We start from the raw sequence: 17048 nt of genomic DNA, 5'->3' as shown, positions 1-17048 counted from the left end.
AAAGCTATTTTCCTTAAAACCAATAAATAACCTTACCTAGGTTGTTGTTTACCAACTCTTTTGTGTTAAGTACACGTAACTTGCACGTAAAATATGTAGGATTTTTTTTTCCTAAGTCATATCAAACGTCCCTTAAATATTAATAGCAACAGCGCATGATACGTCACATAATGTATAGCGTGTGACCTATGTTTACTTATGTTTCTACGTCGCAAGTAAATGTTTACTTTGCGCATAACATATTATTGAAGTATGTGCTCTGTTTCGTTACGTAGACACGTCTGTGTATTAAACGAGTCTATAGCAGCTCAGTTTTTATTGATATCTAAAAGAAAAACACATAACTGTGCACGTGTTAAACACAAACATACGTCCTTTTAAATTTAAGCCGCAGGGTTCCTATAACCGATATGTAATACTAGCAAGTACTAAGAAATAACTGCGTATGCACGGAAGTGCATTCAAGGTCTAATGCAGCCCACTGTCATTATACCTACTTATCAGGTTCCATAATGATACGCTGGAAATGCAGTGAAAGGAACGTAAGACGTAAGTGTAACTGCAGTAGATAATTAATAAAATTACCTATGCAGTTTCTCAGATTTACCAAATAATAAATACAAACCAAAACGAAATCGTTTAACTCTTATAACTTACCTATATTGCTGACTTTAAGACGCTTCAAATCTTATAAAAAAGATTAGACTTCTATTTATTCGTCGAACAATGTTGCATTTTCTTCCCTATCCGCCGAACAACTTTATCCGAAAACGATTGAGAATGTGGCAAATTGAAATCAAGAAATCAAATTAACTCAACAGATTTGATTGCTTAAGGAGACTATTTGAAATTCACAACATAGGAGCACAAAAAGTGTTTAAATTCGCAAGTTGTAATTATTTTGTAATTTGATGTTATTGGTACATATTACGTGGTCAAGTTTTGATTCTATATTTATTGATGATTAGGTATGTTAGTTTTTTTTAAATTATGAACAAAATATAGAATAATATTTTATTATTGTAGAGTCAAAATTAATCTCATATAAGACTTACTTAGCTTATTATTTACTCATGTTGCTTATTGTATTCACAATACAACAGTAACATTTTCGATTGTTATTTTTTCATCAACGTGGTAAACCTAATTGAAACATGTTGGAATAACCTTTCTAGAATAAACAAAAAGCAATAAAAGTCATCTAGCTCTTTCGAACGCGACTTCAGGGCTTTTTCGAGGCGCGTTTTTGTGTATACAGCCATATTTAATTCAGAGGCTGGCGAAGGTTGGGGTTAGCCGTCGACGTTGTGAAAACTTACCAACACTGGGAATGATTTCTCTTTACACCTTTTCTGATAAGGTATAAAATAAGGCTTTATGTACTTTTATTAATTAAGAGTAGAAGCTTTTACGTTCAAAACAGGTTATTTTCTTTGAAAGAGTTGTATTTTAATTTCTAATACGCTGCCCGCGTTTTGTTCGTATTTGCATAAAATATACCAATATTTTTTCTGTAATCTAAGCCGTCGAAATTCACAACTTGAAACAGTATGGCCAGGTCAGCGTTGAAAATTTTATTCACGATTACTCAAAGAAAAAAGTTAAAATCGCAGACCTACGTGAACCTACTTAACTTTAAATAAGTGTAGACTTGAGAGAGGGATTATTTTCTATTTAATATTTTAACTCTAGCCAATGTCTTCCTTGAAAATATCAATAAAAATACAAATAGACAATGAATTGTGATGGGCAGGAATTGAAGTGAGACTCATGATAAGGACAGTGGCAGTGATCACAGTGCATTATGGAAATTCTACGCTTCACCCTGGTGCCGCTCGCACTCACCTTCGGACTGACTTGTTTGAATGTCAAGAAGTGAGTTAATCTCCCTATCACCATTTCCACATATCATGATCTTCAGTCATCTTATCGGCAGCCTGTCATTTTATTCGGACAATGAGAGGTCAGAAACTTATTATTTCATTAGTGTTTAGCAAATCTTGTCAAAAGTCGCTCGATGCATCTAAGAGTGACATTCCATTTCCAACTGCAGCTGCAATACTGTTCATTTTACTATGGAAACGCGTCGCTGTCATTGTCAATTGCCATAGAAAATGAACAGTATTGCAGCTGCAGTTGGAAATGGAATGTCACTTTAACGCAGCTTGACATGTGGAATCGCGCGATGCGAAGAATAATTTTATTGTAAGTTTCAGTGTATGTTAGGTTTCCTGCTGCACGATATATTCATCCTAATCTAAGAATACATATAGGTACCTTAAGAGACACAATTGCTTATTGCGCGATCGTAAATTCGAGTTAAGTAAGCCATTCCGCTTCCACTGCGGGGTTTAATAAGGAAAACAATTGTCTTCGCGAACATCTAAGAAGGAAACATAGAAGGTGTGGTAATTTCTGGAATGACGACGTTCTTGTTGATTAGCTTTAACTTTAATTTTAAACTTTGTTAATAGCGGACGGAGCTTCAGAATAGGTCATATTATCAACGAGGAATTAAATGTCGTTGAACAAATTTTGGCTTAATGTTAAATTACCAAATATTTGCGAATGTCAGCTAAACCGCACAAATAAAGCTACTAAATGCTACGCTTATAAGAGGTATAAGTGCACTTCATGGTTATATTTGCGCCATCAAAGGCTTCCGAATATTAAATTGAATGTCGTTTTTCAGTGTTCCGTACAAAACTTTGTTTTTTTATTCTGGAATAAAAACCTTTATATTTGAAATGTATAACGGCTTTCTAGGTTTACTACGCCAATAGGCCATTATTCAGTAGAATATCTAGTTTCGTATTGTATTGTGAAGCACTCGTTCTTCACTAGCTTTGCAATCAAGTCTGGCCTGCTGCAATTGGGTTTCAGATGTAGTTGAAGCGCTCAATATAAACGTGCATTACTTACGTACCTTCGTGTCTTAATAGGCTAGTTTATTATGAATGAATGTATTTATTTTACAGCAGTCATTAAATCAATTTTACGAACACGCAAACAAAATTAAAATGGCTAAAAATCAAGGTCGAACATCTTTTTTACACTTTTAATAATTTTACATCAGAATAAGTCATTAATAGGAGATGGAACATCACAATATGTATAGTGACTTCGGTCAACTTTACTCCATAGTCGTTCGACTTTCGTAAAGAGGATCTTTATTCTTTATTCTTTATTTATTCATAACAATAAAATTATTGTGTTGAACATAAGCTTAAAATTAAAAATTAACACTACATTAAATTAAATTACATTAAATTAAAGCTCAATTAAGTGATCCCAAGCTGGTGATATTAATGAAAGAAGAATCTTAAGAAGCCTCTTAAATCGATTCCTTCCACCTAATAGTTGTTTCTCTTGTCCACAGGAACGCTTACAGTAGAAGAGGTGTACAAGGACAGAGACCAGTTCGCGGGGCTGGTGCGCGAGGTGGCGGCGCCCGACGTCGGCCGGATGGGCATCGAGATCCTGTCCTTCACGATCAAGGACGTGTACGATGATGTCCAATACCTGCAGAGCTTGGGCAAGGCGCAGACGGCGGCGGTGAAGCGCGATGCGGACGTTGGCGTCGCGCAGGCCAATAGGGACGCTGGCATCAGGGTAGGTAACTTCTACTGGATTGTGCAAATTTCCCTTTCACAAGACCAGTTCTTTTAGACCCTGGGAAAGACGGTGATAAAGAGCGACGCAGCTGTGTGAGCCGCAGTATTAAGGTTATGTTTGCTTCAACAAAGTTAGTGTCATTATCACAATATAATGTATCCTTGTACATCGAGACCCTGTCGTTCACGATCAAGGACGTGTACGATGACATCCAGTACCTGCAGAGCTTGGGCAAGGCGCAGACGGCGGCGGTGAAGCGCGATGCGGACGTTGGCGTCGCGCAGGCCAATAGGGACGCTGGCATCAGGGTGGGTAACTTGTACATGCTTAGGTAGTTGTAGATGATGATGATGTTTGCTCCGAAATAGTTAATGCCATTGTTGTTGTACAATGTTTATGCTATGATACCGTCAACCGTCACCTAGTTGGCCTGTCATGAGGTCTACTGCAGTAATTGCAGACTATCATCAACATCTTCGCTTTTTCGAAGGACACACAGGCACTTTTATGACCTTCCAACTCGTCTGAGTTGAGTTGTTTCCCTCTGGAAACTAGACCTTATTGGGATTAATTAGGTTTCTTCACGATATTTTACTCCAACGAATTGGGTTTGTTTGCTCCAACGAAGTTTGTGCCGTTGTCACTACAGGTAATGAATTGAAATATTGTTGATGAACGTATGAAATGTATAAATACAGGCATTAATGACAACCTAAATTCTGTGACTGACAAATTGAGTTGATTTGCATACAATCTAACTGATGAAAATGGCCTCACGACAGACAGACCTTGACCAGAAATGGATCTTAACACCTTATTTAGTGGTGACGCAATCACGAACAGTTCATTTATATTTCATGCTTTTTGAAATACTTTTACTCCTGTCATCTTTTAGAAAATCATCATGAATTACATACTACATACAACCGAGTAGGTAGTACGAATACGAGAACTCAACTGTTTACCAGACATCACAAAAAAATGTGTATGTAAATCAAGAAAGTAATGTTTGTGACTTTCTAACGTTGTCTTTGGTTTATCTTCAGGAAGCTGAGTGCGAGAAGAGTGCCATGGACGTGAAGTACTCGATGGACACCAGGATAGAGGATAACACCAGGATGTTCAAGCTGCAGAAAGCGCAGTTCGACCAGGAAGTCAACACAGCTGTAAGTGGAAATTTCCTGCATCAAACAGAAAATGTTCTCGATACTGAAGTTACTTCCCACCTTTGCTATTAATGCAACTCAAGTGACCCTAATATTTAACACTTATGGACATACCTTTTATCATTATTCTTGTGTGTTTGGCAATAAATTTAACTCGGGTTTTATCTTTGTATTGCAGAAAGCCGAAGCAGCTTTAGCGTACGAGTTGCAAGCCGCGAAGATTAAACAGAGAATTCGTAACGAAGAGATTCAGATCGAAATTGTGGAGCGCCGTAAGCAAATCGAGGTATGTTAGGTCGTCTGTAGATGCAAAACTTATAATACCTTTTGATCTCAATAAGAAATAAACAAGCGGGAGATTGCGTCCAAAAAAACCAGTGGTTTGCTTACCCAGATCTCATAGGAAAACTGGGTTATGAAAAATTTCCAATTTGTCTTCTGGCGAAAAATAGTAATACTCTTACACTTACTTATGCATTGATCCATTGGGACAGTGGGGAACCTAATCGTCATATGAGAATCCTCATAATTACTCTTTAAATGATCGGCAAAGCAACGTTAATATTTGATATTACTCAGGTTACCTTCAGACTAAGATAACTTACCAATCTACCATCGTGATATGATGCGCCATAATCGTTCATTTCTGGGTTACAGGTGGAGCAGATGGAGATCCTCCGTCGCGAAGAGGAACTGGTATCTACGGTGCGTCTGCCTGCCGAGGCCGAGGCCTACCGCCTACAGGCCATCGCCGAGGGCAAGCGGTGAGTTTATCTGCTTATTCTAACAATCAACCATGTCTGTAACTAACCGCAAAAAGTACCAAAGAAATACCACAAAAGTAGCAAAAATCGTCTTTTCTAATTTAAATTTCGTCAATTTCCCTTGCTACACAAACTGACTTTTTCCTTACATCTTGCTTATCTTGTTTCCAGCACCCAAACTGTGGAAGGTGCAAAGGCCGACGCCGAGCGTATTAAAGTCCTCGGTCTGGCCGAGGCCCTGGCCATCGGAGACGTCGGCAAGGCCGACGCCGAGCGCATGTTAGCCAAGGCCAAGGTGTACAAGCAGTACGGAGAAGCCGCGCTCATGGCACTGGTGCTCGAGGCCCTGCCTAAGGTAAGAACACGATGTTCACCTAGTCGAAAAGTTAGTCATCTACGTAGCTATAAACAATGAAGGTCTTAGACGAGTACCTTGTGGTACACTCAAGAAGGCCCCAATTTATTATAAATTTGGCTACTTATCATTAATTTCTGGTGTCACAAGAGCTCTCTCACGAGCTCTAGAGCTAACCAGTGCAGCATCCATCTCGTTACTACTGTTGTCGTTTATTAATAATGGATTGCCCACCCTATCAGACTCTTGACCGATGTTAATTCACTTGGGTTTTAAATACTTCGAAATATATTTGCCTTTACAAGTAGTCATGTAATCTGTTTGAACTTTTCAGATCGCGGCAGAGGTGTCGGCGCCGCTGGCCAAGACGGACGAGATCGTGCTGGTCGGCGACAACGGCGCCACGGGCGAGGTGGCGCGCCTGGTCGGCGGCCTGCCGCCCGCCATCAAGACTCTCACCGGCCTCGATCTCACCGCGGTACGTACACACCCTTAACAACTGTTGCATATTACATAGCAACATTAGCAACATCCAACATTTGCTTTTAATGAATTCAATAAAAAAAATTCCCGCCGTATAGAATGCTTTCCACCACGAGTCAAAAATATGGGAGGAAACGCAAAAATGTGGGCGACTTCGGAAAAGGGATATCAAACGCCACTCTTCTTTCACGAGTATAATGGTTGAAAATCGGAATATTCGGAATAAAAAGTCGTTATTTTTATTTCGATGTACGACAGTCCGAGAGGCATCTTCAGCGTATTAGGTGCAATTCAGTGATCAGACAAAATATTAAAGCTGACGCCATCTTGAACTGCCACCATTTTTCAATCCCATGAAGAAATTCAAGATCGTGTCTTTTTAACGTTTTCACTTCACTTCAGATTCGAGAGGTTACTCAAAAATGTTTTCAAATAATTTCAGGTGCTGAAACGTCTGCAGCCGGCTACCGGTGGAAGCGCTCCCGGTAAGATCTTATAAAATTCTACGAATATATTATCATGATTAGGTTTACGACCATACAAAAATTAATAGAGATCCGTTTAATACAATATAATTTAAAAAATCCCATTTTAAAGAACATCTTATATCTTATTTCATTGAAGAATATCCAAAAATGGTACATGTAATAAAGAACATTGGATAGCCACTTGCAAAACAAAAACCCTGTTGATTTACTTTGAAAAGACTGCTTCCAAAGTTGTTTGTTTTGTTCCAGAAGAACCCCCTGTGGTTGCCAACTCGACCAAGAAGGTTGCAGCTTGCTAAGCGCTCAGAGCCCCGACCTGAATGCAGTTACCTAGAAGATCTGGCTGTATACCGACCTCTTTGCGAGCTCTTTTAATATATTGACGTGAAATATTTTTCGAAAATAGAGTTATGTATGTGTACCTTTGTAAACAGTGTAGTCATCAAGCAGTTGTGTGTAGGTGTTATAATAGTATTGTGATATTTACATCGTACAATCTCTAGCCTAGCTCGTTGTGGAGACTATAATATCGAGACGAGTGCATTTGTTCATAGTTCCAAGCAATATTAATACGTGTATGGTAGGTAATTTTTATCTTTAATGAAAATGTACCCCACCGTATATCAGTAATTACATAATACGGATATTAATCATAAGAAAACTATAATTTTTAAATGCATATGATTACACCAACTAGCCCTAAAAGACCTTTAGATTTTGTACTGTGTAGAATATATGTAGTTTAACAATTTTAAGACGGGTTTAGACTAGTGAATATCTATAAAAGCCTCGACATGGCACGTTTCGTACGATTTAAAAAGTTATCCATGGAATACTCAACGCTACGTATACTTCACATTGATCATGATATTCCAACGTTTTGATTGGATGTGTGGAGGTACGGTTCTTGGAACTTTGTGCTCAAAAACCATCGGCGTCAAAAACCAGTCTTAAAATTTGTGTCAAACACTGCCCAGTGTGTGCGAATAGTTTTGTGTGTTTTATTTATTTATGTAAAATCGGAAGCTATTAGGAATGTTTATTGTTAGCGTGTATTAATTAGGTATGTGGCGACAGTCAATAGACATGGTCGTTTGGGAACAGTATAGGCGGTGGTTTGACATAGCGAACAATCTCAGTAACAACAAAATGTTTTCACAGACAGACTATTTATCTACAACTATCCAATAGCCAGAAACTACAGACATGTGAAATATTTATTGAAATCGATAGATTTATTGATCTTATTTAATCCCAAATATAAGAAATATGCACAAAGGCCTCCCACACGCTCGGAGAATTCCTTGTAGTCAACCCATTTATTAATTTAGAGTAAAAAATTAAACTTCAACTACATAGAATAGGATAGTAAAAAATTGGGATCAGAATAGAATGCATTAAAAAAAAATTAAAACCAATATTTAATTTATTCGAAAAATAGTAGCATAAAAGTTAGGTAATATTTTTGAGAAATGTGTAGGAGTCGAAATTTGTGATCAAAATTTAATGGTTATTGTACCAAAGAAATAGGTGTGAGTTTGATTTACAATAATTTAACTAAGTGTATTTGTGGTGTCTGACATTTTTAACGTGTTCTGTATAGGAGTAAAGGATATAGCGCAAACTTAATATATTAAGTACATACTACTTATTAAATTATTATTTTAATGTTTCTTGTTTTATAATTAAGTAATAATTTGTCATTTTAGTCGGGGTTAGTTTTACCTATTATTTGCATGGCAATAATACTTCTTATTCTGATATTAATGTAACTTCAATTTCAAAATGGCGTACAATGAAAATATTTTTTTAATTAACTACTGATGTTTTATTTATTTTAAATATCAACTCCCTTCCTTCTACCTACTAGATATAATATCGTGATATATTATCTGAAGATCCGTACTGATTTGATCAGTACCATCTTTACGATAAGGGCACGCGGGGCCCGCGCCCAGGGCCCCCATCCTCAGGGGGCCCCGAAGGACAGTCAGTATCAGTATATTTGATTACCCATAATAAATAGAAGATCATAGTAGAAAAATGTTAGTTTAATTCACTTTCTTTACTTTCCAAAATGGCCCCAAATTCTGATATGCCCAAAGGCCCCAGCATAGCTTAAGACGGCCCTGGATTTGATGAATAATTTGTGAAGGTGCATTAACTGCAATAAATGATTATCTTATCTTATCTTAACTGACGCAAAATGAAACAAAAATTAAGTAAGTAGTTAATTTTTAATCGCTACTTTCTTATTCGAGCACTCACAGGCATACATTATATGTAAATGTGTCCTTATAGTTATTAAACATTATTCATAATATAATATCATAACTTCATATAGAATCTCTTTAGGATAAAAATCTTAATCATTTTCCGTTGACAGCAACGTGGTTCGGATTATACAGCTCGCCACGAATGTTCGTCTTCATCAACTGAAAACAAGAAAAAAACCGGGCAAGTGCGAGTCGGACTCGCGCACGAAGGGTTCCGTACCATAATAATTTAAAAAAAAACAAAAAAAAAAGCAAAAAAAAAAACGGTCACCCATCCAAGTACTGACCACTCCCGACGTTGCTTAACTTTGGTCAAAAATCACGTTTGTTGTATGGGAGCCCCATTTAAATCTTTATTTTATTCTGTTTTTAGTATTTGTTATTATAGCGGCAACAGAAATACATCATCTGTGAAAATTTCAACTGTCTAGCTATCACGGTTCGTGAGATACAGCCTGGTGACAGACGGGCGGACGGACGGACGGACGGGCGGACGGATGGACGGACGGACGGACAGCGAAGCCTTAGTAATAGGGTCCCGTTTTACCCTTTGGGTACGGAACCCTAAATATAGCGCAATATTAAAAATTTCTAGGCTTGGGAAGATAGCAAATAACTCAATCTAGTTATGTGCCATTTTAATTTGGCACACGATGTACCAAACACCCTGCAAATAAAAATTAAAAAATATTTTTTACGACTTTACAAACACAGAATCAAAGTTGACATTTTCTAGTAAGCAATACAGATACACAGTTGTGTCCGGATATCGCAATCCTAAATAACTAGTTTAAGTACCCTACCGGTACGAGTACTGGGCTATTTATAACCGCGAAAATCGAAGTTTTCTCTGTCACTTACGCCTTCATTGGAGTAAAAGAGAAAGATCCCCGTAATTTGCGAATTTCGGTTTTCGCGGTAGCCGCTCTGACCCAGACAGTTAGACTCCTTACCCTGTATAGATACAACACCTAGCAGCCATTAGGTCGCCTGGATGATGTCATGCCGTTTTATTAAAGTGCACCTGAAGGGTGTCACTGGGGTTACGATGTTACCTACATACGAGTATGTAGTTACATAGATAGAGCTTTTATACCAATACTCTTAAGTCTGCGCTGGTGACCTAGCGGTAAGAGCGTGCGACTTGTATTCCCGAGGTCGCGGGTTCAAACCCTGGCTCGTACCAATAAGTTTTTCGGAACTTATTGTAGGTACGAAATATCATTTGATATTTACTATATCAGTCGCTTTTCGGTAAAGGAAAACATCGTGAAGAAATCGGACTAATCCCAGTAAGGCCTAGTTTACCCTCTGGGTTGCAAGGGTAGATGGCAGTCGCGTTCGTAAAAACGAATGCCTACGCAATTCTTGGGATTAGTTGGCAGCGGACCCCAGGCTTCCTTGAGCCATGGGAAAATGCTGGGATAACGCGGGGAAGATGAATATTTGGCCACTTTAGATCGTAGCTTTAAGCTTAGAATAAATTTAAAAGTGGAAAAACCGGGCAAGTGCGAGTCGGACTCGCGCACGAAGGGTTCCGTACCATAATGTAAAAAAAAAAAACAAAAAAAAGCAAAAAGAAAACGGTCACCCATCCAAGTACTGACCCCTCCCGACGTTGCTTAACTTTGGTCAAAAATCACGTTTGTTGTATGGGAGCCCCATTTAAATCTTTATTTTATTCTGTTTTTAGTATTTGTTGTTATAGCGGCAACAGAAATACATCATCTGTGAAAATTTCAACTGTCTAGCTATCACGGTTCGTGAGATACAGCCTGGTGACAGACGGACGGACGGACGGACGGACGGACGGACGGACGGACAGCGAAGTCTTAGTAATAGGGTCCCGTTTTACCCTTTGGGTACGGAACCCTAAAAAATATACCTAGAATACAAAATATATATATATATACCTAGACTGAATTTAGAGAGGAATACTTAGAAATATAAAGTACTAAATTATAACTTTCAGATTTTTGCCTGTAGTTTTCCTTTTTTTGTGTAGCTATGGAGCCACTCACATGATTCATGCATTCATGCAACTGTAGTTGCAAGCTGTCACCCTTATTGTCACATAATAATAGAGGTCACGGTAAAATATCAATCATGTGAGTGGGTATGAAAAAAAGGTTAGTTCCCGATTCGTCGGATTCTTGTTTTGTCGGATTTTCTTTAGGACGTCACAATTCACAATCCGAGAAATATAAGAGAATCCGACGAAACAGGAATCCGATGAAACAAGAATCCGGCGAATCGGGAACTAACCGAAACAAACATAGTACACACAAATTAACAAACTTAAAACCGAGCCAGGAGTGTCTCACTCCGCGATTTCGTCGCTTTGCTACAGGTAGCTAAAAGTACATCCGTTCGACCCCAATTTTGGGGTTTGCCATAAGCCGCGCGTGGCGCTGTCGCCACCTAGCGGCCATATCTGTGCTGATCGTAACAGACGCGTTTTGTTAGAGAGTGAGTCTTGTATACCTAGTACTATTATTTATTCTGTGACCGAACTCACCTCTACTTTCTGCTGATAGCTGAGTTCAGTCTTGGAGAGTACGTAGCATAGTTTGGCCCACGCCGCCTCGGCCGTCATGTCGAATGCAGGCACCACACCGCATTCTACCAGCAACTGCAAGATACAGAATACGTTATGGTGTTACATACATTTGTGCGATAGCGAACAGAAATAAACAGTGCTTTTCATAGGAGTTATTGATTGGAGAAGAAGTGTAAAGTCAGAATGAATCGTCCCAAATCCGAGCTATTTAGATAGCGTTTTATATTTTTTGTGGTAACTGTGGTAACCGGAATTACCGCATAATGTGCCGAGCAGTTCAGCGCCATCTACATTCGCTGTCAAATTCAAGCGAATTGTTTTTAGACTTAACACATAGGTACTAATACTACTCTTTGCTTTACATACACGAAGCCTTGTTAAAGGGTTTAGAAAAACCTTAAAAGATAACCAACAATAATTTCATCGAATGTTGCAATAACTCACCAATCCAGTCTCATAAATGGCCTTCCCCTGCACAGTTCCATTGATGCACTGCGTTACGTTGACGACTAGTACATTATTCTTGACCGCTCGCTCGATCTCCTGGTAGATCTCCTTGCGCTTGATCGGGATGTTGCCGTTACCGTATGTTTCTAGCACTACGCCTGGAAAATAATACATGTAAGTTTATTACTCAGAGATCTTCATTTATTTTTACTAATCCCGGTGAACGAATGACAAGTTTAGTATTGGCATATCTTTAATGCATATTTATCGCGCGCCGCGCTTAGACGGGTCATGGTCGGGCCACCAAGTCGGTGATGGTCTTAGAGAATATAACCGACGGAGTGGTCATTAACAGGCGTTCCCCTCTGTCGAAAATAGGCGGCCAATGGTCAACGATATGTCAACCACATGTATGGACTGACGTTTATCTGACATGGCTATCTTTACGTAACGTATACATTTGATGTGCCCCTCCCCCGCAAAAAACGGCAGACTATTTTGTACCGAAAATTATAGACATGGCGTCTCCGTTGGTTACATCCTCTAAGGTGATGGTAGAAGTGGTTATGTATAAATAAATTATTATGATTTCAATCTAATCTAAATACGTTAAATATTCATATCGCGCGACTACGCTTTTGGCCGAAGTACCTAATTGTTTGTCACATTTTGCTGATTTAAAAAGGAAATAAATATACAGACAAATATCATATCGGTACCATATTATCCATAACGAATCACTTGACTTGAGAATGTGAAATCCATAACACTTATTGGAGTGACAGAAATAGAGATAAACTATTTCGAAAATCAGAGCTTGCGATAGGATAGACTCCATTTTCTATTCTCCCAGAAACAATAAACAAGTACCTTCCATTCCTTGGAACACAGATCTGATGACCTCAGCCGTGATGGTCGGGTTGACTTTGAGCGTATAGACCTTCCGGCTGAGCCGGTCGTGTATCCGGCACTCGTCCGGTACGGATCCGGGCGGGTGGATCAGCATCTTCGGGTCCACATCCAGGGTCGTCCTGGCCTCTAGGATCGGGGGGTAGTTAGGGGAGTCGAACGCGTAGATGCGGGTGTTGGACACTTTCTTTACTCTGTGGAATTTCACAGATTTCAAAACTTCGTTAGCTAAGATTAAAGTGTAGTCGAGCTATTATCAGATGGTCTAGCACAAGTTGCATACTTGAAGTCGCGCTAGGTATAGAGTCGCGCGCGAGAACGCAATTCATGCTAACAGGTCTGATGAGTGAGTCAAATCCTTAATCCTTTTCTTGGCAAATTAAAAAACCGGACAAGTGCGAGTCGGACTCGCCCAGCGAGGGTTCCGTACTTTTTAGAATTTTGTTGTTATAGCGGCGACAGAAATACATCATCTGTGAAAATTTCAACTGTCTAGCTATCACGGTTCATGAGATACAGGACAAACGGACAGAGTATAGTAGGGTTCCGATTTACCCTATGGGTCCCTAATAACCTAGAAACAGGTGAACTTTTTCCCCCATGTTGAAATTCACATTATTATGTGAATTTTGACTAGCTCTACTTTTGTAGGTAGGTAAGTGCTCCAATTGAGATAGCCACGTTGCCATATTAGCTGTATAGAAAAGTAAATACTTATGTCATGGCATTGATTGTACCATCGTTCACCCTGGCAACTGAAAATTTGTAAATTGCCCACTTGCAATACCTAAGGCTGTTAAGGCCTAAGCAAACCTTACTGGTACAGTGAAATGTTGGGTCACTGGCGCCTAGAGGTAAGTAAACTAGTATGCATTTAATTTATAAAATATAAAAATACTCTACAGCGTAGGTGCAACTGCTAATCTCACAAGAGGTCAATAAACTTACAGTCCAAAAGCCGGTTGTCTGAGTATCTAATTGCATAGCTCGCCAGTTTCGACTGACCAAAAAAATGGCCTGCAACATGTACATCGATTCAATTCTCATTCGTCAGCAAATCTCGCTGGTAATGTATACAATAACCTTTTTCATTTAATTTCCCAATTATTAATTATTTATGAAACACTTATTTGAACTTTCACAATTTTTACACATTATTCAATTGTACAACAGGACTTTAATCGCGTATTTAAGTTTTAATATTTACAGAGAAGAGAAGAGTTCCGAGACCACGGAGACAACGCCGTCCTCGTAACTTCGGAGGTAAATCTTAAAACTTAAATACGCGATTAAGTCCCGTTGTACAATTTAATAATTATTTATGTTTCTCATGGGTACCTAGTTCCTCTGAACAATTTGGCTCCAAAGAACACGGTGACCTCTGGAATGAGCTGAGTAGCGGCGATCAGCAGCGCGCATAAAAAGTTGTTATTACCATCGCTACGCGGCTGGAAGATGGGCACCTGCGACAGACAAAAACATACCTTAAATATAACATTTTAAAATACAGTTTTCACTGCAAATGTTCGTGAAGTTTGAATAATTATAATGTGCTTAGACTTGAGCGACTCCTCAAATAAATTTTACATGCAAGAAGCGAGTTTTGGCCAGTACTGTGTGAATCGAGGAAGTAAATAAGAGTGTGTTTGGTTATTTTAGTTGTCTGAGCGAGTGGATTGTAGAACGGTTCGTATTTATTTTAAGTAAACTTAGTTTTTGTAGACTTATCAATTGCTATGTAGACTTATCAATTGCCATGTCACAAGTAGGTATGATTAATTTTTTATGTTTATAATAAAGTGCAATATAGGTAAGTACATACTTTTAGACGGATTATAATTAAAACATTAATTCACCGAAACGTGCTTTATCTATCTATATATATAAATGCAAGTGTCCTGACTGACTGACTGACTGACTGACTGACTGATTCATCAACGCAGAGCCGAAACTACAAAAGCCAGAAAGTTGAAATTTGCACACCAGGTTGCATTTATAAAGCGTACAAGAGATAAGAAGCGATTTTGAGAAATTCAACCCCTAAGGGGGTTAAAAAGGGGATGAAAGTATGTATGGGGTTAAAGTTTTCTTTTAAGCTAGGAATTTGAAACTTCGTAAAAAGATATATTATTAAAATACAAGAAAACTAATTTCAGCGTTTTTGAAAATTCATCCCCTAAGGTGGTGAAAAAGGGGTTGAAAGTTTGTATGGATATAAAAAAAAAACAAGTGGTGGACTTGAATCTTTGTATTTAGGGATATTATTAGAAGACAGGAAAAGTAATTTCAGCGTTTTGTAAAATTCATCCCCTAACAGGGTTAAAAGGGGGTTGAAAATTTTAATCCATTACAAATGCTTTGAAATTTCTTAAAAAGGCATAATAGCTGGTTACAAAAAAAAGTGATTGCAACGTTTTTAGAAATTCATCCCCTAAGGGGGTTAAAAAGGGGATGAAAGTTCGTCTTCGGGTGCAAATTTTATTTTAAGCTAGGAACTTGAAACTTTGTAAAAAAGTATCAAATTCAAATACAAGAAAACTAATTTCAGCGTTTTAGAAAATTCATCCCTCAAGGTGGTGAAAAAGGGGTTGAAAGTTTGTATGGATTTCAAATTTTTTTTCGAGCGCGGGACTTGAATCTTTGTATTTGGGGATATTATTAGAAGACAATAAAAGTAATTTCAGCGTTTTGTAAAATTCATCCCCTAACAGGGTTAAAAAGGGGATGAAAGTTTGTATGGGGTTAAAGTTTTTTTTGAGTTAGGAATTTGAAACTTAGTTAAATGATATATTATTAAAATACAAGAAAACTAATTTCAGCGTTTTTGAAAATTCATCCCCTAAGGTGGTGAAAAAGGGGTTAAAAGTTTGTATGGACATCAAACATTTTTTCGAGTGTGGGACTTGAATCTTTGTATTTAGGGATATTATTAGAAGACAGGAAAAGTAATTTCAGCGTTTTGTAAATTTCATCCCCTAACAGGGTTAAAAAGGGGTTGAAAGTTTGAATCCATTACAAATGGTTTTGAAATTTCTTAGAAAGGCATAATAGCCAATTACAAATAAAAAATGCATCGTTTTTGGAATTTCAACCCTTAAAGGGGTTAAAAAGGGGATGAAAGTTCGTCTGCGGGAGCAAATTTTATTTTAAGCAAGGAACTTGAAACTTTGTAAAAACGTTTTAAATTAAAATACAAGAAAACTAATTTCAGCGTTTTTGAAAATTCATCCCCTAAGCTGGTGAAAAAGGGGTTGAAAGTTTGTAGGGATATCATACATTTTTTCGAGCGCGGGATTTGAATCTTTGTATTTGGGGATATTATTAGAAGACAATAAAAGTGATTTCAGCGATTTGTAAAATTCATCCCCTAACAGGGTTAAAATGGGGTTCAAAGTTTGAATCCATTACAAATGCTTTGAAACTTCTTAGAAAGACATAATAGCCAATTACAAAAAGAAAGTAATTGCAACGTTTTTGGAAATTCAATCCCTAAGGGGGTGAAATAGGGGTTGAAAGTTCGTCTTGGGGTGTAAATTTAATTTTTAGCTAGGAACTTGAACTTTTTGCAAAAAAAGGGTATTACTTAAATTAAAAAAACATGAAAACTAATTCAAGCATTTTTGAAAATCATCCCCCAAGGTGGTGAGAAAGGAGTTGAAAGTTTGTATGGAGATCAGATATTTTGTGAGTGCGGAACTTGAATCTTTGTATAAGGGCATACGAGTAGGTACCTATTATGAGAATACAAGAAAAGTAATTTCAGCAACCAACATCAAAAACCACTTGACTTAAAACTTCATACAACTTGCTAAAAAAGAAAAGTACTTAATTTCAACATTGCTTGGATATGAAAATTATAGGTACCGTAAAACGGGGTGAGTAGGTTTCGCGGGGAGAGTTGGGTTATGAATGGGGAGAGAAGGTTTGAGAGGGGGGTGAGAAGGGATTTTAAGGCTCCTGCTACAAAAATAATGTATTCCAATTT

The 17048-nt window shown here is 38.0% G+C and overlaps 3 protein-coding genes across 3 annotated transcripts in view; 2 read left to right on the top strand and 1 right to left on the bottom strand.

Moving 5' to 3' along the window:
- The window catches only part of LOC134674577 (flotillin-2), a 352073-nt gene extending 343385 nt beyond the window's left edge, over positions 1-8688 (top strand). Inside the window, exons 4-11 of the mRNA XM_063532694.1 lie at positions 3380-3612; positions 4662-4781; positions 4960-5067; positions 5439-5545; positions 5717-5900; positions 6235-6378; positions 6826-6868; positions 7121-8688. Coding sequence (XP_063388764.1) covers positions 3380-3612; positions 4662-4781; positions 4960-5067; positions 5439-5545; positions 5717-5900; positions 6235-6378; positions 6826-6868; positions 7121-7170 — 989 coding nt within the window. The 3' untranslated portion in view covers positions 7171-8688. The remainder of the gene's footprint in view (positions 1-3379; positions 3613-4661; positions 4782-4959; positions 5068-5438; positions 5546-5716; positions 5901-6234; positions 6379-6825; positions 6869-7120) is intronic.
- A 401-nt stretch (positions 8689-9089) lies between these two features.
- Positions 9090-17048, bottom strand: part of LOC134674579 (L-asparaginase-like) — a 15360-nt gene continuing 7401 nt past the window's right edge. Inside the window, exons 5-9 of the mRNA XM_063532695.1 lie at positions 14402-14526; positions 13025-13257; positions 12152-12312; positions 11666-11779; positions 9090-9306 (exon numbers count right to left, since the gene is read on the bottom strand). Of these exons, the coding sequence (XP_063388765.1) occupies positions 9241-9306; positions 11666-11779; positions 12152-12312; positions 13025-13257; positions 14402-14526 (699 nt within the window). The 3' untranslated portion in view covers positions 9090-9240. The remainder of the gene's footprint in view (positions 9307-11665; positions 11780-12151; positions 12313-13024; positions 13258-14401; positions 14527-17048) is intronic.
- LOC134674516 (glucose dehydrogenase [FAD, quinone]-like) overlaps positions 14675-17048 on the top strand; it is a 25406-nt gene continuing 23032 nt past the window's right edge. The window contains exon 1 of the mRNA XM_063532613.1: positions 14675-14749. The gene's annotated coding sequence lies outside the window, so the exon portion shown is untranslated. The remainder of the gene's footprint in view (positions 14750-17048) is intronic.

The sequence above is a fragment of the Cydia fagiglandana genome, chromosome 20 (genome assembly GCF_963556715.1).
Source record: "Cydia fagiglandana chromosome 20, ilCydFagi1.1, whole genome shotgun sequence".
Classification (NCBI taxonomy): Eukaryota; Metazoa; Arthropoda; class Insecta; order Lepidoptera; family Tortricidae; genus Cydia; species Cydia fagiglandana.
The sequence above is the reverse complement of the archived record's forward strand: the minus strand, read 5'-3'. Positions and strand labels throughout refer to the sequence as shown.